Source organism: Panulirus ornatus, chromosome 10 (assembly GCF_036320965.1).
Source record: "Panulirus ornatus isolate Po-2019 chromosome 10, ASM3632096v1, whole genome shotgun sequence".
Taxonomy (NCBI): Eukaryota; Metazoa; Arthropoda; class Malacostraca; order Decapoda; family Palinuridae; genus Panulirus; species Panulirus ornatus.
Genome location: NC_092233.1, coordinates 26,851,390 through 26,871,680, shown reverse-complemented (window position 1 = coordinate 26,871,680; position 20,291 = coordinate 26,851,390). Strand labels below are relative to the sequence as shown.

Here is a 20,291-nt window from a genome sequence, read left to right as displayed (position 1 = left end):
TGTGATGTCTCTATGGTTGTTTAATTTGTTTATGGATGGGGTTGTTAGGGAGGTGAATGCAAGAGTTTTGGAAAGAGGGGCAAGTATGAAGTCTGTTGGGGATGAGAGAGCTTGGGAAGTGAGTCAGTTGTTGTTCGCTGATGATACAGCGCTGGTGGCTGATTCATGTGAGAAACTGCAGAAGCTGGTGACTGAGTTTGGTAAAGTGTGTGAAAGAAGAAAGTTAAGAGTAAATGTGAATAAGAGCAAGGTTATTAGGTACAGTAGGGTTGAGGGTCAAGTCAATTGGGAGGTGAGTTTGAATGGAGAAAAACTGGAGGAAGTGAAGTGTTTTAGATATCTGGGAGTGGATCTGGCAGCGGATGGAACCATGGAAGCGGAAGTGGATCATAGGGTGGGGGAGGGGGCGAAAATTCTGGGAGCCTTGAAGAATGTGTGGAAGTCGAGAACATTATTTCGGAAAGCAAAAATGGCTATGTTTGAAGGAATAGTGGTTCCAACAATGTTGTATGGTTGCGGGGCGTGAACTATGGATAGAGTTGTGCGCAGGAGGATGGATGTGCTGGAAATGAGATGTTTGAGGACAATGTGTGGTGTGAGGTGGTTTGATCGAGTAAGTAACGTAAGGGTAAGAGAGATGTGTGGAAATAAAAAGAGCGTGGTTGAGAGAGCAGAAGAGGGTGTTTTGAAATGGTTTGGTCACATGGAGAGAATGAGTGAGGAAAGATTGACCAAGAGGATATATGTGTCGGAGGTGGAGGGAACGAGGAGAAGAGGGAGACCAAATTGGAGGTGGAAAGATGGAGTGAAAAAGATTTTGTGTGATCGGGGCCTGAACATGCAGGAGGGTGAAAGGAGGGCAAAGAATAGAGTGAATTGGAGCGATGTGGTATACCGGGGTTGACGTGCTGTCAGTGGATTGAATCAAGGCATGTGTATGTGGGTGGGTTGGGCCATTTCTTTCGTCTGTTTCCTTGCGCTACCTCGCAAACGCGGGAGACAGCGACAAAGCAAAAAAAAAAAAAAAATATATATATATATATATATATATATATATATATATATATATATACACACATCATCAGAGCATCAGATTAGGGAAGAGCAGTGTGGTTTCAGAAGTGGTATAGGATGTATGGATCAGGTGTTTGCTTTGAAGAATGTATGTGAGAAATACTTAGAAAAGCAAATGGATTTGTATGTAGCATTTATGGATCTGGAGAAGGCATATGATAGAGTTGATAGAGATGCTCTGTGGAAGGTATTAAGAATATATGGTGTGGGAGGCAAGTTGTTAGAAGCAGTGAAAAGTTTTTATCGAGGATGTAATGCATGTCTACGTGTAGGAAGAGAGGAAAGTGATTGGTTTTCAGTGAATGTAGGTTTGCGGCAGGGGTGTGTGATGTCTCCATGGTTGTTTAATTTATTTATGGATGGGGTTGTTAGGGAGGTGAATGCAAGAGTTTTGGAAAGAGGGGCAAGTATGAAGTCTGTTGGGGATGAGAGAGCTTAGGAAGTGAGTCAGTTGTTGTTCGCTGATGATACAGCGCTGGTGGCTGATTCATGTGAGAAACTGCAGAAGCTGGTGACTGAGTATGGTAAAGTGTGTGAAAGAAGAAAGTTAAGAGTAAATGTGAATAAGAACAAGGTTATTAGGTACAGTAGGGTTGAGGGTCAAGTCAATTGAGGGGTAAGTTTGAATGGAGAAAACCTGGAGGAAGTAAAGTGTTTTAGATATCTGGGAGTGGATCTGGCAGCGGATGGAACCATGGAAGCGGAAGTGGATCATAGGGTGGGGGAGGGGGCGAAAATTCTGGGAGCCTTGAAGAATGTGTGGAAGTCGAGAACATTATCTCGGAAAGCAAAAATGGGTATATTTGAAGGAATAGTGGTTCCAACAATGTTGTATGGTTGCGAGGCGTGCGCTATGGATAGAGTTGTGCGCAGGAGGATGGATGTGCTGGAAATGAGATGTTTGAGGACAATGTGTGGTGTGAGGTGGTTTGATCGAGTAAGTAACGTAAGGGTAAGAGAGATGTGTGGAAATAAAAAGAGCGTGGTTGAGAGAGCAGAAGAGGGTGTTTTGAAATGATTTGGGGACATGGAGAGAATGAGTGAGGAAAGATTGACCAAGAGGATATATGTGTCGGAGGTGGAGGGAACGAGAAGTGGGAGACCAAATTAGAGGTGGAAAGATGGAGTGAAAAAGATTTTGTGTGATCGGGGCCTGAACATGCAGGAGGGGGAAAGGAGGGCAAGGAATAGAGTGAATTGGATCGATGTGGTATACCGGGGTTGACGTGCTGTCAATGGATTGAATCAGGGCATGTGAAGCGTCTGGGGTAAACCATGGAAAGCTGTGTAGGTATGTATATTTGCGTGTGTGGACGTATGTATATACATGTGTATGGGGGTGGGTTGGGCCATTTCTTTCGTCTGTTTCCTTGCGCTACCTCGCAAACGCGGGAGACAGCGACAAAGAAAAAAAAATATACACACACACACACACACATATATATATATATATATATATATATATATATATATATATATATATATATATATATATATATATATATATATATTTTTCATACTATTCGCCATTTCCCGCGATAGCGAGGTAGCGTAAAGAACAGAGGACTGGGCCTTTGAGGGAATACCCTCACCTGGCCCCCTTCTCTGTTCCTTCTTTTGGAAAAAAAAAAAAAAAAAAAAAAAAACAACGAGAGGGGAGGATTTCCAGCCCCCCGCTCCCTTCCCTTTTAGTCGCCTTCTACGACACGCAGGGAATACGTGGGAAGTATTCTTTCTCCCCTATCCCCAGGGATATATATATATATATATATATATATATATATATATATATATATATATATATATATATATATATTATCCCTGGGGATAGGGGAGAAAGAACACTTCCCACGCATTCCTCACGTGTCGTAGGCGATAAAAGGGGACGGGAGCGGGTGGCTAGAAACCCTCCCCTCCTTGTATTTTAACTTTCTAAAAGGGGAAACAGGAGTCACACGGCAGGTGCTCATCCTCCTCGAAGGCTCAGATTGGGCTGTCTAAATGTGTGGATATAACGAAGATGAGAAAAAAGGAGAGATAGGTAGTATGTTTGAGGAAAGGAACCTGGATGTTTTGGCTCTGAGTAAAACGAAGCTCAAGGGTAAAGAGGAAGAGTGGTTTGGGAACGTCTTGGGAGTAAAGTCAGGGGTTAGTGAGAGGACAAGAGCAAGGGAAGGAATAGCTCTGCTCCTGAAACAGGAGTGGTGGGAGTATGTGTTAGAGTGCAAGAAAGTAAACTAGACTGATATGGGTAAAACTGAAAGTGGATGGAGATGGGTGATTGTTGGTGCATATGCACCTGGGCATGAGAAGAAAGATCATGAGAGGCAAGTGTTTTGGGAGCAGCTGAGTGAGTGTGTTAGTAGTTTTGATGAAGACCGGGTTATAGTGATGGGTGATTTGAATGCAAAGGTGAATAATGTGGCAGTTGAGGGAATAATTGGTGTACATGGGGTGTTCAGTGTTGTAAATGGAAATGGTGAAGAGCTTGTAGATTTATGTGCTGAAAAAGGACTGGTGACTGGGAATTCCTGGTTTAAAAAGAGAGATATACATAAGTATACCTATGTTAGTAGGAGAGATGGCCAGAGAGCGTTATTGGATTACGTGTTAATTGATAGACACACGAAAGAGAGACTTTTGGATGTTAATGTGCTGAGAGGTGCAACTGGAGGGATGTCTGATCATTATCTTGTGGAGGTGAAGGTGAAGATTTGTAGAGGTTTTCAGAAAAGAAGGGAGAATGTTGGGGTGAAGAGAGTGGCGAGAGTAAGTGAGCTTGAGAAGGACACTTGTGTGAGGAGGTACCAGGAGAGACTGAGTACAGAATGAAAAAAGGTGAGAATAAAGGATGTAAGGGGAGTGGGGGAGGAACGGGATGTATTTAGGGAAGAAGTGATGGCTTGCGCAAAAGATGCTTATGGCATGAGAAGCGTGGGAGGTGGGCAGATCAGAAGGGGTAGTGAGTGGTGGGATGAAGAAGTAAGATTATCAGTGAATGAGAAGAGAGAGGTATTTGGATGATTTTTGCAGGGAAATAATGCAAATGACTGGGAGATGTATAAAAGAAAGAGGCAGAAGGTCAAGAGAAGGGTGCAAGAGGTGAAAAAGAGGGCAAATGAGAGTTGGGGTGAGAGAGTATCATCAAATTTTAGGGAGAATAAAAAGATAGTTTTGGAAGGAGGTAAATAAAGTGCGTAAGACTAGGGAACAAATGGGAACATCAGAAGGGGGTTAATGGGGAGGTGATAACAAGTAGTGGTGATGTGAGATGGAGATGGAGTGAGTATTTTGAAGGTTTGATGAATGTATTTGATGATAGAGTGGCAGATATAGGGTGTTTTGGTCGAGGTGGTGTGCAAAGTGAGAGAGTTAGGATGAATGATTTGGTAAACAGAGAAGAGGTAGTAAAAGCTTTGCGGAAGATGAAAGCCGGCAAGGCAGCGGGTTTGGATGGTATTGCAGTGCAATTTATTAAAAGAGGTGGTGACTGTATTGTTGACTGGTTGGTAAGGGTATTCAATGTATGTATGACTCATTGTGAGGCGCCTGAGGATTGGCGGAATGCTTGCATAGTGCCATTGTACAAAGGCAAAGGCGATAAAAGTGAATGCTCAAATTCCAGAGGTATAAGTTTGTTGCGTATTCCTGGTAAATTATATGGGAGGATATTGACTGAGAGGGTGAAGGCATGTACAGAGCATCAGACTGGGGAAGAGCAGTGTGGTTTCAGAAGTGGTAGAGGATGTGAGGATCAGGTGTTTGAAGAATGTATGAGAGAAATACTTAGAAAAGCAAATGGATTTGTATGAAGCATTTATGGATTTCGAGAAGGCATACGATAGAGATGCTCTTGGAAGGCATTAAGAATATATGGTGCGGGAGGAAAGTCCTTAGAAGTAGGAAGAGAGGAAAGTGATAGGTTCGCAATGGATGTTTGTTTGCGGCAGGGGTACGTGATGTTTCCATGGTTGTTTAATTTGTTTATGGATGGGGTTATCAGGGAGGTGAATGCAAGAGTTTTGGAAAGAGGGGCAAGTATACAGTCTGTTGTGGATGAGAGAGCTTGGGAAGTGAGTCAGTTGCTGTTCGCTAATGATACAGCGCTGGTGGCTGATTCGGGTGAGAAACTGCAGAAGCTAGTGACTGAGTTTGGTAAAGTGTGTGAAAGAAGAAAGCTGAGAGTAAATGTGAATAAGAGCAAGGTCATTTGGTACAGTAGGGTTGATGGACAAGTCAATTTGGAGGTAAGTTTGAATGGAGAAAAACTGGAGGAAGTGAAGTGTTTTAGATATCTGGGAGTGGATTTGGCAGCGGATGGATCCATGGAAGCGGAAGTGAATCATAGGATGAGGGAGTGAGCGAAAGTTCTGGTAGCGTTGAAAAATGTGTAGAAGTCGAGAGCGTTATCTTGGAAAGCAAAAATGGGTATGTTTGAAGGAATAGGGGTTCAAACAATGTTATATGGTTGCGAGGCGTGGGCTATAGATAGAGTAGTACGGAGGAGGGTGGGTGTGCTGGAAATGAGATGTTTGAGGACAGTGTGTGGTGTGAGGTGGTTTGATCGAGTAAGTAATGAAAGGGTTAGAGAGATGTTTGGTAATAAAAAGTGTGGTTAAGGGAGAAGAAGAGGGTGTTTTGAAATGGTTTCATCACATGGAGAGAATGAGTGAGAAAAGATTGACAAAGAGGATATATGTGTCAGAGGTGGAGGGAACGAGGAATAGTGGGAGACCAAATTGGAGGTGGAAAGTTGGAATGAAAAAGATTTTCAGTAATCGGGGCTTGAACATGCCGAAGGGTGAAAGGCGTGCAAGGAATAGAGTGAATTGGAACTATGTGGTATACCGGGGTCAACATGCTGTCAATGGATTGAACCAGGGCATGTGAAGCGTCCGGGGTAAACCATGGAAAGTTTTGTGGGGCCTGAATGTGGAAAGGGAGCGTGGTGTCGGTGCAGTATACCTGACAGCTAGAGACCGAGTGTTAGTGGTTAGTGGAAGTGGTTATATCCCCAGGATATAACCACTTCCCAAGCTCTCTCATCCACAACAGACTGTATCCTTGCCCCTCTTTCCAAAACTCTTGCATTCATCTCCCTAACAACCCCATCCATAAATAAATTAAACAACCATGGAGACATCACACACCCCTGCCGCAAACCTACATTCACTGAGAACCAATCACTTTCCTCTCTTCCTACACGTACACATGCCTTACATCCTCGATAAAAACTTTTCATTGCTTCTAACAACTTGCCTCCCACACCATATATTCTTAATACCTTCCACAGAGCATCTCTATCAACTCTATCATATGCCTTCTCCAGATCCATAAATGCTACATACAAATCCAATTGCTTTTCTAAGTATTTCTCACATACATTCTTCAAAGCAAACACCTGATCCACACATCCTCTACCACTTTGAAACCACACTGCTCTTCCCCAATCTGATGCTCTGTACATGCCTTCACCCTCTCAATCAATACCTTCCCATATAATTTCCCAGGAATACTCAACAGACTTATACCTCTGTAATTTGAGCACTCACTTTTATCTCCTTTGCCTTTGTACAATGGCACTATGCAAGCATTCCGTCAATCCTCAGGCACCTCACTATGAGACATACATACATTAAATAACCTCAGCAACCAGTCAACAATAAAGTCACCCTCTTTTTTAATATATATATATATATATATATATATATATATATATATATATATATATATATATATATATATATATATTATCCCTGGGGATAGGGGAGAAAGAATACTTCCCACGTATTCCCTGCGTGTCGTAGAAGGCGACTAAAAGGGGAGGGAGCGGGGGGCTGGAAATCCTCCCCTTTCATTTTTTTTAACTTTCCAAAAGAAGGAACAGAGAAGGGGGCCAGGTGAGGATATTCCCTCAAAGGCCCAGTCCTCTGTTCTTGATGCTACCTCGCTAACGCGGGAAATGGCGAATAGTTTGAAAAAGAAAAGAAATATATATATATATATATATATATATATATATATATATATATATATATATATATATATATATATACATATATAGAGTTGTGCGGAGGAGGGTGGATGTGCTGGAAATGAGATGTTTGAGGACAATATGTGGTGTGAGGTGGTTTGATCGAGTAAGTAATAATAGGGTAAGAGAGATGTGTAGTAATAAAAAGAGCATGGTTGAGAGAGCAGAAAAGGGTGCTTTGAAATGGTTTGGTCACATGGAGAGAGGAGTGAGGAAAGATTGACAAAGAGGATATATGTGTCAGAGGTGGAGGGAACGAGAAGTGGGTGACCAAACTGGAGGTGGAAAGATGGAGTGAAATAGATTTTGAGTGATCGGGGCCTGAACCTGCAGGAGGGTGACAGGCTTGCAAGGTATAGAGTGAATTGGAACGATGTGGTATACCGGGGTCGATGTGCTGTCAATGGATTGAACCAGGGCATGTGAAGCGTCTGGGGTAAACCATGTAAAGTTCTGTGGGGCCTGGATGTGGAAAGGGAGCTGTGGTTTCGGTGCATTATTACATGACAGCTCGTGACTGAGTGTGAACGAATGTGGCCTTTGTTGTCTTTTCCTAGCGCTACCTCGCACACATGAGGGGGGGAGGGGGTTGTTATTTCATGTGTGGCGAGGTGGCGATGGGAATGAATAAAGGCAGACAGTATGAATTATGTACATGTGTACATATGTATATATCTGTGTGTATATATATATATATATATATATATATATATATATATATATATATATATATATATATATATATATATATTTTGCTTTGCTTTGTCGCTGTCTCCCGCGTTTGCGAGGTAGCGCAAGGAAACAGACGAAAGAAATGGCCCAACCCACCCCCATACACATGCCTTGATTCAATCCACTGACAGCACGTCAACCCCGGTATACCACATCGCTCCAATTCACTCTATTCTTTGCCCTCCTTTCACCCTCCTGCATGTTCAGGCCCCGATCACACAAAATCTTTTTCACTCCATCTTTCCACCTCCAATTTGGTCTCCCTCTTCTCCTCGTTCCCTCCACCTCCGACACATATATCCTCTTGGTCAATCTTTCCTCACCCATTCTCTCCATGTGACCAAACCATTTCAAAACACCCTCTTCTGCTCTCTCAACCACGCTTTTTATTTCCACACATCTCTCTTACCCTTACGTTACTTACTCGATCAAACCACCTCACACCACACATTGTCCTCAAACATCTCATTTCCAGCACATCCATCCTCCTGCGCACAACTCTATCCATAGTCCACGCCTCGCAACCATACAACATTGTTGGAACCACTATTCCTTCAAACATACCCATTTTTGCTTTCCGAGATAATGTTCTCGACTTCCACACATTCTTCAAGGCTCCCAGAATTTTCGCCCCCTCCCCCACCCTATGATCCACTTCCGCTTCCATGGTTCCATCCGCTGCCAGATCCACTCCCAGATATCTAAAACACTTCACTTCCTCCAGTTTTTCTCCATTCAAACTCACCTCCCAATTGAATTGACCCTCAACCCTACTGTACCTAATAACCTTGCTCTTATTCACATTTACTCTTAACTTTCTTCTTTCACACACTTTACCAAACTCAGTCACCAGCTTCTGCAGTTTCTCACATGAATCAGCCACCAGCGCTGTATCATCAGCGAACAACAACTGACTCACTTCCCAAGCTCTCTCATCCCCAACAGACTTCATACTTGCCCCTCTTTCCAAAACTCTTGCATTTACCTCCCTAACAACCCCATCCATAAACAAATTAAACAACCATGGAGACATCACACACCCCTGCCGCAAACCTACATTCACTGAGAACCAATCACTTTCCTCTCTTCCTACACGTACACATGCCTTACATCCTCGATAAAAACTTTTCACTGCTTCTAACAACTTGCCTCCTACACCATATATTCTTAATATATATATATATATATATATATATATATATATATATATATATATATATATATATTTTTTTTTTTTTTTTTTTTTCAAACTATTCGCCGTTTCCCGCGTTAGCGAGGTAACGTTAAGAACAGACAACTGGGCCATTGAGGGAATATCCTCACCTGGCCCCCTTCTCTGTTCCTTCTTTTGGAAAATTAAAAAAAAATTGAAAGGGGAGGATTTCCAGACCCCCGCTCCCTCCCCTTTTAGTCGCCTTCTACGACACGCAGGGAATACGTGGGAAGTATTCTTTCTCCCCTATCCCCAGGGATAATATATATATTAATATATATATATATATATATATATATATATATATATATATATATATATATATATATATATATACGTTGAGATGTATAGGTATGTGTATTTGCGTGTGTGGATGTGTATGTATATACATGTGTATGTGGGTGGGTTGGGCCGTTCTTTCGTCTGTTTCCTTGCGCTACCTCGCTAACGCGGGAGACAGCGACAAAGTAATATAATAATAATAATAAATATATATTCATATTATTTGCATTTCCTGCCTTTGCGAGGTAGCGTTAAGAACAGAGGACTGAGCCTTTGAGGGAATATCCTCACCTGGCCCCCTCTGTTCTTTCTTTTGGAAAACTAAAAATGAGAGGGGAGGATTTCCGGCACCCTGCTCCCTTCCCTTTCAGTCGCCTTCCACGATAAGCACGGAATACGTGGGAAGTATTCTTTCTCCCCATGTAAATACAAATGGAAACCAAATATCAATATTCTGTTGGAAGTACAAGTTGCACAGAACAATCGTATGTCTAATACTACATTGACCTATATGTCAATCTCACAAGAAACGGTTGAACGAGTATTTTCCGTTCTCTTTTTGGGATGAAATATTGATTTAATCTCAGATAAAATGTGTTCAGCATTTACCCTTTGGTTTACTTTTGATTTCAAGGAATATGGCTTACCTTCCCTATGATTAAACTTTACATCTGATTAACGTTCTTAAGTACTGAACCTGAGCAAACAATGATGCATGACATTTGCCATCTTCCATTCCCTTGACACTTTACCTTCCCTTTGCTAATAACTTGAACTTGTCAAGTGACCTGACAAGTACATCTCCAAACATTTGCAGCACATATGGAGAAACCATCACGATCGTGTGCCTTATGTATGTCAAGATCCATAAATATTTTTTGTCTTTCCTAAAAAGGTCAAAGATTTCCAAGCCTTTCTCTTCAATGTGACAAACACTTTTCAACTTGCCATTCGATCATCTTTACACCACTCTTTACGATTCTTCCCCATGAATCCCTTTGCTAATTAACCTCCATTTTTACTTGACAATTTACTTTTCATTTTCTCTGTTCCTCCCTTCTTATCCTGTTCATTCATTCCTCGCTCTCTTATACCTTTCAAATGCTGGCTGGCTGTAGTGTCGTCAATAACTCCATATTGCAATACATTCAAAAGCTCTTTTGCCATCCTTTATTGGGCCACAAATCTCTTATTTCCAGTCCTCTTTGTATCCATGTTACTTTTACCGGATGTAAATATCAGAAAGCCTCCTACTGCAATGACCTGCGTCATGTATGGCTGCTAAACTCCACCTCAATTTATGTTTTCACAGAAATTCTTTCGTTCTGTGTAGTTTCCACGATTCTATCAAAACAGTGTTACATAACCACTTTTTCCAACTGGTGTATCATATATAATATTCTCAATATCCCCAGCACTATGTCAAGATAAGATCTGATTCTTGTGTGCTGCTCAGAGATATACCGACACCAGATTTTTCCTCTATACGCTCTAGGAACTTGTGCTTCCACGACTCTTCGTATTAACGGAAATCTAAATTCTCTTAATCTAACGCTCTCTGAATATTCCTTCGTTATTGTTTGTATATTTATCCTGGTTCAGTAAAACTCTCTCAAGGATCCTAATTATAAATATCACTATACTCTTCTTTCCAACATTTATCCATCCCTTTATGTAATGTTGGAATGGGCCATCATTAAATATCTCCTGAAATATAAGGCTTAAGAGGAACAGTCTCCCTCTTATCTCTCTTATTCCACGTTAACACGTATTCCTTTGAACATAGGCCAGATCTTGTCTTCACTACTCCAACCATGTTAGGTTTATTTTCTTAAAATCGATCCTTGAAATCAAGCCATCTACCACTTACTACCAGTCCATCTGCATTTGTATTCATTATCTCCAGTCTGACATTATTGTGTGTGATGACTATTGTGTTACAGGGAAATAGTTTTCACTAAAGCTACCCCGTTTCTTGTATATATGTAACATGACTTTACTTGTATAAGTATGCACACATCCGCCTGAACCAAAGTGTGTTTGTACGTAATAATTACCTATCTAAATAGTATGGAGAGGGTATTATATTCGTGGGGACCCAACTTTTAAACCATCTCTATCATCAAACAATCTAAACTTCTGTATGTTCTCTACAGTTACTACATTCTCATTCACTTTATTCCACTCATCCACTGGTCTTTTACTTTAAAGGCACTTTTTTACACCCTTTCTAACAAGTTTCACCTTTAATTTCATGTTACGACCTCCGACTGTTCTATTTCAACATCTTTTTCCCAGAACTGTGCGCTATTCATATCATAAAGTTGATGTAAAACTTTAAGGTTGTGATCGGGTCATCCCTCACTCTTCTCTCTTCCATGGTGGGCAAATCTAAGGCCTCTAGCCTTTCCCTGTAACTCAGCTTTCTTAATTCTGGTGCCATTTCTGTCACCCTCCTCTGTTTATCTTTAGGTAAGGTGACCAAACTTGAAAAGCATGTTCTATTTCAACCTTATGTAGGATGCAAACTAGTGATAGGTTAAGTACAATGCTACTTTCCTAGTCTCTCACTCAGATTCCAATACCTTATTTCTCGCTATATAATATTCGTACTGAAGCCTTTGAATGTGTCCCATCCTCATTACTTTACATCTAACTGGACTGTATATACATTCATCTACCATGTACCAGACCAATTTTGGAGTGCTGAGGACTCCTTGCAAGTTGAAGCAATCATATGCACTTTTCAATTCCAACATGGGATATGCAGCATTTGCAAACATCTTGGGTTAGACTTCATACTTTCTAGCAAGTCATTCACATATATCAAGATTACTGATCCTGGAACAGAAACATGCAGCATTGTACAAGTAATCACACCCCATTCCAAGAAGGTTGCTCTGACATGCACCTTTTGTTCCTTTCCACCAATACAGTCTTCAAGCCATTTAAGAGTCTACTCCTTATTCTGGCCTAATGATATAGTCATGGAGACTAATATGTACTTCAGCATTATGCCTTTATCCAGCAGCATCTTGACCACTATATCAATAAATCTGTATGCATTTGCACACATCTTCAATACATATGGTGAAATCACACCAGGGGAATGGACCTTGCATGAGGTCAGGACTCTTTAGTATTATGTTGTCTTTTCTATGTATCTCAGTGCTATCTAAAACCTCCTCCCTATTTTGTTTCACTGGTGTTGGGTCAATAGAGTTTTCTACTTGGGAAACATTTGAACATGTCCTTCAGTTCCTCGCATATCCTTACATAATCCTCTGCCACTCCTACTTCCGAATCCCTTAGCATGATTAGCTGGTCTTTTACTGACAATTCATTCCTGATGAATTTATGTAAAATTCTGGATTGTTTGTCTGTGTGTGTGTGTCTGTGTGTAACCTCGTAAGAACCTATCTCTTGAGCATTTTCTGCTATTATACCTAGATATATGTATGCTGTCGGTATCAACAATGTCCTCGGTAATTTTATAACTTTCATTCACCACTACTATACCAAAATAGCTTACTTTACATCCTTTTCAACAAGTTTTTTACATAATTTCATGTTAGCCATCTGAATGCTTTATCCTTACATCTCCCAAATAATTATTCGCTGTCCATGTCATCGATGTTTTAAAAACTTAAAAACATGTGATCAAGTCACCCCTTACTCTTCTCTCTTTCAAAGTTGGCAAATTTAAAGCTCTAAGCCTTTTTCCGTAACTTAGATCTCTTAATTCTGGTCCCATCTTTGTTGCCCTCCTCTGGACCTTCTCTAACAGCTCTTTGTGCTACTTTAGGTGCAGAGATCAAACTTTGAGAATTTTTTCTAGTTTTTGCCTTATGTAGGATATGGAAAGCTTAATGAATATTTCCTTATACAAATACTTGAAAGCTACTTTGATAGTTGCCAGAAAAAAGTTCTCCTTTATTATTCTCCTCGTGTGGAACTCTGGTAACAGGTTAGTGATGATGTTGACTCCCAAGCCCCTCTCATACACTGCATCCTTAGGCTTATTTCCAACTAGATAAGACTCAAAGTGAGATCTTTCACTGTGACCCATCCACACTGCCTTACATTTGCTCAAGTTGGATTTCATCAAAACATTATCAGACCATCTTTCGAGTCTGTCTAGGTCCCCTTGAAGGTATATGTAACTCTGCTTGCTTTTCGCTTCCCTCATGACTTTTGCATCATCTGCAAACATATTCAGGCAAGTTATTCACAAAGAACAAGGAGAGCAACAGTCCCAAAAAAGAACCCAGGGGTATTCCATTGGTTATCTCCACCCATTCATAGAAGGTTCCTCTGACATAGGTCCTTTGTTCCCTTCCACTAAGATAATCTTCTATCCAATGAAGAAGTGTCCCCCTTCTTCCTGCCTGGTATTCCAGCTTCTAAATCAGTCATCGATGCAGTTCACAGAAATCAGTCGTCAATGCATCACAGTGTCAAATGCTTCCTGACAGTCATGATACAAACATCTACCCAGCCTTCCCATTTGTCTAAGACAGAATTCATGATGTAGTTATACAAAAGTGCTTAAAACTTTAAACTTTCCATTTCCTTGTGGTTTTACTTCCACTCTTATACAAATCAAAGGTTTGTGACACATGACCTCCTTTCCCTGAAACCTTGTTGCCACTCACTTAGGTAACTTCAACTCTGCAGAAAGTCATCCATTTGCTTTCTGATCAACTTTTCCAGCTCCTTACAGATCACACTTTCTTATGGTAAGTGGTTTACCATTTCCACTCCCTTACCACTTTGTCTTTCTACACTGATGTCTTGAACGTTATTTTAAGAGGTCTGTAATTACCTATCTGTACCATATTGGCAGGGAGTACTCTTGAGTACTCTCTACTATCATACAACCTCTTGAATTTATATATCTGCAGTAAACATGTCCCCAGTCAATCTGTTCACCCCTTTACATTTCTCTCTTCCAAGGTGGGTAAATTTAAAGCCTTCAGACTTTCCCTGCAGCTTAGTTCTCTTAATCTCTGGTACTATCTTTGTGATGACCATCTGTGATTGCTACTTATGTGTACTGGGTAAAGAGTGTTACTGCCCCAACTCTAAGCCCCATATTTATATATGTCTATACTCCCATGTATGTATGTGCACACACACACACTCTTCCAACCTAAACCAGGTGCCAGCCCTGAAGGGAGGATGAACACCCGGATTAGGTGTGGGCCAATTGCCGTGCTCAGGATTTTAATCCATGCAGACCCTAAACTGGGCCGTGCAGATTCATGGCAAGTAACTCTCAACTACTACACCCTGGGGGCCCATGTGTGTGTTTGTGTGTAATTACCTATTTTTACGGTACAGACTGTACAAGGAGGGAGTTTTAAACTCAAGGGCCCCATCTCTTGAACACTTTCTACTATAAAACAACCTTTTGAATTCAAGAATGCTGTTTGCATTTATCCTGTCCTCAGTCATTCTGTTCCATTCATACACCACTCTTACAGTATATTTCTTTACATCCTTATTTAGAAGTTTCTAGTTTAATGTTATGTCCTCTAGTTGATCTATCCTTACAGCTCTCAAAGTACTGCTCGCTATCAAGTTCGCTAATCTTTTTTAAAACATAAAGGTTGTGATCAGGTCATCTCTCAGTCTTCTCTTTCACAGTGGGTAAATTTAAAGCTGCCATCTTTTTCTTAAAATTTAGTTCTCTTAATTCTGGTACCATCTTTGTTGCCCTCCTCTGGACCTTCTCTATAAGTTCTTCATGCTTCTTTAGGTATGGTGACCAAACTTGAGAAGCATGCTCATATGTAGGACATGCATAGCTTGCTAAATATTTCATTATCCATATACTCAAAAGCTGTTTTGATATTTGCCAGCAAACAGTTTGCCTCCTTAAACTATTCTCCAAAATGGGACTCTGGCAATGGTTTGGGGACATTTACTCCCAACCTCCTCTCATACACTGAATCCTGAAGCTTATTTCCTGTTAGGTAATAATCATACTAATGCCATCCATCACTTTATCCCATGGTCATTACTTTACATTTACTTGGATTGAATTTCATTAACCACAGTTTAGACCCACTTTGGAATCAGTTTTGGTCTTCTTGCAAGCTGATGCAATCTTTCTCACTTTTCACTTCCCTCTTGACCTTTGCATCATCTTCAAACACATTCAAGCAGAATTCCATACCTTCATGCATGTCATAAATATATATCAAGAAGGTTAATGGTCCCAGAACCAAACTCTGTGGTGTAAATGTACATGGTCCCAGAACCAAACTCTGTGGTGTAAATGTACAAGTCTCTGTTCCCATAAAGCACTAGAGCTGGTGTGTTACTGTACAAGTCTATGTTTCCCATAATAGACCAGAGATAGTGTGTGTGTGTGTATATTTTTGTCCCCACAGTGCACCAAAGCCAATTCGCATGTGTATAATTCTATTTTTCCCAGAGTACTTTAAAGCTAGTGTGTAAGTGTACATGTCTGTCCCCCACAGTGCACCAGAAGCCACCCTTCTCATATATTGCACTCATCGCCATGGCCATCAGGAGTTCCCCAGAGCAGAAGGTGACACTAGCAGGCATCTACAGGTTCATTATGGATCGATTCCCTTACTACAGGTAAACAAGTGTATATGTGCATCTCTGCAGTTTTGCTATTACCCATTTGTATTAACTGGAACTGGATGTTTTATTTGTGGGGCTCCATGCTTTATCCATGCATTTCTAGCATACACACTTTTCAGTCTTCCACTGCTATTTGCATTACAATGACTAAGTTTAGCTTGCTCTATGTTAACAACATTTTTGTTGAAATGCTTCCTCACATCCTTCCCTACTTAATTCTTGCCAACTTCCAATTATGTCCTCTTGTTCTGGGTTTTCTTCTGGCTTTGTATAATATCTCTAGGTTCATGTCTGCATGAGCTCCAAGAAACTTATATGTGTTTATCACATTTTCCCTTTTCCCATTTTCTTCCAAAGTGGGCAAATCATGGGCTTTCCACTTCTCTATGTAATTCACTACCCTTATTTCAGGTATCATTCCTTTAGCATTTCTTTGAACCTTTCCTAGCAGTTGTATGTGACTTCTCAGGTGAGAAGACCAAGTCATTTACTGTAAATTTCATCTTTGGTTGTATGTATCATCATATACATCTTCCTTAACATCTCAAATTGGGAAAGATTCAGACAGCTCAACATACAGTTCACCTCCTTTTTGATCCTCTTCACATGGTGTTTTAGTTCCAAACTTGGTGTGAAGAAAACTTCTATATCTCCTACAAAGTACAATACAACTTCTGTAACTTGTTTCCCCACATACAGTAATCACTGTCTGCTCTATTTAATCCTTTTTCTATCTTCATGACTTTGCATTTTGCAGTTAAACTTCAATGACCTTTTCTCTAGCCAACGGTTGTGTGTTTGTGCATTTGTGTATATGCTTTTTGTGCTTGCTTTTATGTATGCATGCAAATGTGTGTCTTTGAGTGTGCATGTATGTGCACTTATGTCTGGTTCTACCAATCTGTGCAAGTGTCAATTTGAGAATGATTCTATTTTGGTGTGTATATACATGCTTATGTATGTACATGTGTGGTCATATTTTTGTATTAGGTATATTATGTATGAATTAAGAAGAGGGTGTGTGTTAGGATATAGAAGTGTTTGTGTCTTGTCTTTGGTTGCTGGTGTTTATGTTTGAGTGTGTTTATGTTATGCTCATGCCTGTATGTCTCGTAAAAGCATGTGCAGCAAAACTGCAAGTATCTTCTGTGCAAATATTTATGAACTTAGACATTCACAAATCTTGTATATTTCAGAACACTGCAGTGTTCATTCTTCATGATAATAAAAAAGGGTACCTATTAAAATCTAATAATATATATGTAATTAGGTTAGGAGGGTATTTCATATTCTGGGGAAACAGGAGTCATGCATGATACAGTTAAAACACCTATCTAATATTCCAGGCACAACAGACAGGGATGGCAAAACAGCATTCGACACAATCTTAGCCTCAATGACTGCTTTATCAAGGTAAGTGGTTTCCTACCCTCCTCCTCCCTCTCTGTCTTTCACTTCTTCACTATATCTCAAAACACAACATAGTACTTTAAACATAGAGTCATTTCATTTTATTTTCATGCTTTGCATCTGCATACACAGTTATGATCATATGAAAACTTTATGGGTAAGCAAAATTTAAACAAGGAAACATTTTTCTAGATCAAATCATCATTAACAAGTGTCTGTAGCTCATGTTGTAACTGCAAGTTTAGCAACCACTTCTACGAGCAAAAAATAAATCTATGAACAAAAATGCGGAGCCTCTCAAGCAAAACTACTAACAAAATATGTTAGGCCAATTTAGAATATAATTCTCAAGTCTATCCACCTTACCCTTAAAGGACTATATTGATACCTGATTTTGTTTCTAGATGATGATGGGGACAAAAGGAAGTAAAAAATAATAAGGATAAAAAGGGACATTCACAAACTCTAGTGATGATTTGAGACATAATAAAGTGCAACCCAAGTAAAATGCAAAGAGTGTGGGACACAGTAAAAAATAAAAGGCCTTGATACGAATATAATCTAGCATGAATTTAATTCCATGAACCTGAGTATGAAAGGGACTTGGACCTCGGTAATATACCCATCTATCAACAAAACACCATGTCGGAATATTTACTGAGGAGAAAAACCGTCTTCTGTTTAATACCACACAATGACACAAGAAATACAAGACTACGAATCTGCAATTTGTATTAAACCTAAATTTGAAGCTGTCTCTCAAGTTTGGTCACATCACTTAAAGCATGAAGGCCTAACAGAGAAAGTATGATGTATGCAACATTCCCAGAAATATGAAAGCTAGCTTATGGGGAAAGGTTGAAAGCCATAAAGTTACCTCCCTTGTGAGAGAGAATAATATCTGTATATGTGCTCACAATCCTCAGTATCTAAACCTATGTGACATTATCAACAACGAGCAATGCTTTCAGTGATGCAAAGAAAGATTAATAGAAGTCATAGTAACAAATTAAGCAAGAAATTTGTTAGATAAAATTCAAATGAATACTTTTACAGAGAGCTGTGGAGGAATCAAAAAGGCCAAGTTTGAAGATGAAAATGCTGAACAGTTCAGAGAAATTAAAAAAAGCTGTATGACTATATAGTTCAAGGGATGGGACCCCACCAGTTTAATACTTCCAGCTCTTACTGTACAAACTGGTAATTTACTTATATACAAGCATTTGGGAGGAAGTGAGAAAACACTTACGTTGGATTAAAATGGGTTTGAGAAACAATTAAAATGAAGTAGTAAATGCTAAAAGTTAGCACTAAGAAATTCAAAATCCTGTATGACAGACAGAGGTTAAGGGAAAGTGACCTTCACAAGTATACACACAAATCAAGGAGACAATCATATATATATGAACATATACTGGCATAAAAACACTGTTCTGTAAATCCATCCTGAATATTCTAACAGTCAGGCAGCACATTATTACATCCCAAAGACATAGATGGCAAAACCTGTAAGGAGTTAAATGCAATGTTTCAAAATATTTTTGCATTGGAAAAATGTATTTTTTGTGCCTGATTCCTCTGAAATTTCACCAATATGTATTTGGTAAATTTGCAAAGATCTACAGTGATTCACTTATGCTTTCAATTTAGTTAATGTCAAAGGCTCAAGTCATGGATTATAGTCCTTACTGAGGACAAACGCAGGTGAATCTTAAAAATCATGTAAAATGAGGTGAGAAGTTTACCTTCTAAAACAGACAAAAAAGAAGGATGGTAGCTGTTTGGAAATCACAGGAAAGTAAAAGGCTCACAGCTCAACACTGTAAAGGAAGAACCAGGAATGAAAACACTGCACCCTTGAGCTGCCAACAGCCTTTCTTATGAAAAGCACAAGGTGATGGATAAATGGCCTTCATGCATAATCAGCAATGTTTGCAATTATGTTATTGGGAAAATAATTAGGACCCAAATGATAACAATACTCATGTAAGGATTACATATACAATAAATGATACAGGCTACAATCGAGGTCTCCTCTTTCATAACCATTAGACTTTACAGCTAATGGTCATAATTAAGGAATACAACAGTCCATGACAATTATCAAGATAAAAGAAAGTGCTGACCCACAAGGGAAAGAGAGATATATGTATGGATTTGCCCATTTATGCACATGTGGAGAAAGTCAACACAATTTCACACTGGAAATTTCTAATGAAACATAATTCCATCTTGGTATGCAAAGAAAATAACTGAGATGAATGATATTCCTGTCACAAAAACTAATTGCTACTAACTTATGTTAATCATATGTCCTTAATCTTCTCTTGCTGTATCTCAAGATAACACCAAATTCATGAGTTAAATAAGGAATACAAAAGAGTACTTAACGTCATAGTCCAACACCATCTTTAATATACTCATTTCCTTTCCCTCATCTTTAATGTGGTATTGCCATTGCTTTAAAAGCTTAATTACTGACCCAATTTGGCAATCTTTTTTTCTCTGTTTATAAGCTATCTTCCCTGTTGATAATATATCTCCCTAAGTTCCCTCTCAAGAAAATTTTCCAAATTCTTACCTTGAAATGCTGCTGAACATCTTCCCTTGGGAATCCCTCGAATATGTTCTTGAACCGCTTACTAGACCTGGTTAGAGGAAATGCAAAGTTATAGGGAAGAAGGCTTAGCACTGTAAAATAAGTTAATGAATATTTCAAAAGGAAAAGAGATATATAACAGACTTGAGACAGCAGGCAACAAACTTGAATTGTGTCAAAACAATGAAACACATACTGGAAAGACGTAAAGTGATGAGAACATTTGGCTAACAAGAATATATATAATGAATCCACAGATGTTTCAAGAACAAAATATTGGTGATATTCTGAAAGCACTGGATAAAACGGAAATTATTAAGAGTAAAACA

At 39.6% G+C, this 20,291-nt stretch overlaps 2 protein-coding genes across 6 annotated transcripts in view; one reads left to right on the top strand and one right to left on the bottom strand.

Moving 5' to 3' along the window:
- LOC139750835 (metallophosphoesterase MPPED2) overlaps positions 1 to 20,291 on the bottom strand; it is a 378,611-nt gene that overhangs the window by 201,306 nt on the left and 157,014 nt on the right. For all 5 annotated transcript variants that reach the window (XM_071665620.1, XM_071665618.1, XM_071665615.1 and 2 more), the window contains exon 7: positions 19,945 to 20,011. In XM_071665620.1, the coding sequence (XP_071521721.1) occupies positions 19,945 to 20,011 (67 nt within the window). The remainder of the gene's footprint in view (positions 1 to 19,944; positions 20,012 to 20,291) is intronic.
- Positions 1 to 20,291, top strand: part of LOC139750833 (uncharacterized) — a 50,595-nt gene that overhangs the window by 5,407 nt on the left and 24,897 nt on the right. The window contains exons 2-3 of the mRNA XM_071665608.1: positions 15,824 to 15,947; positions 17,300 to 17,366. Of these exons, the coding sequence (XP_071521709.1) occupies positions 15,824 to 15,947; positions 17,300 to 17,366 (191 nt within the window). The remainder of the gene's footprint in view (positions 1 to 15,823; positions 15,948 to 17,299; positions 17,367 to 20,291) is intronic.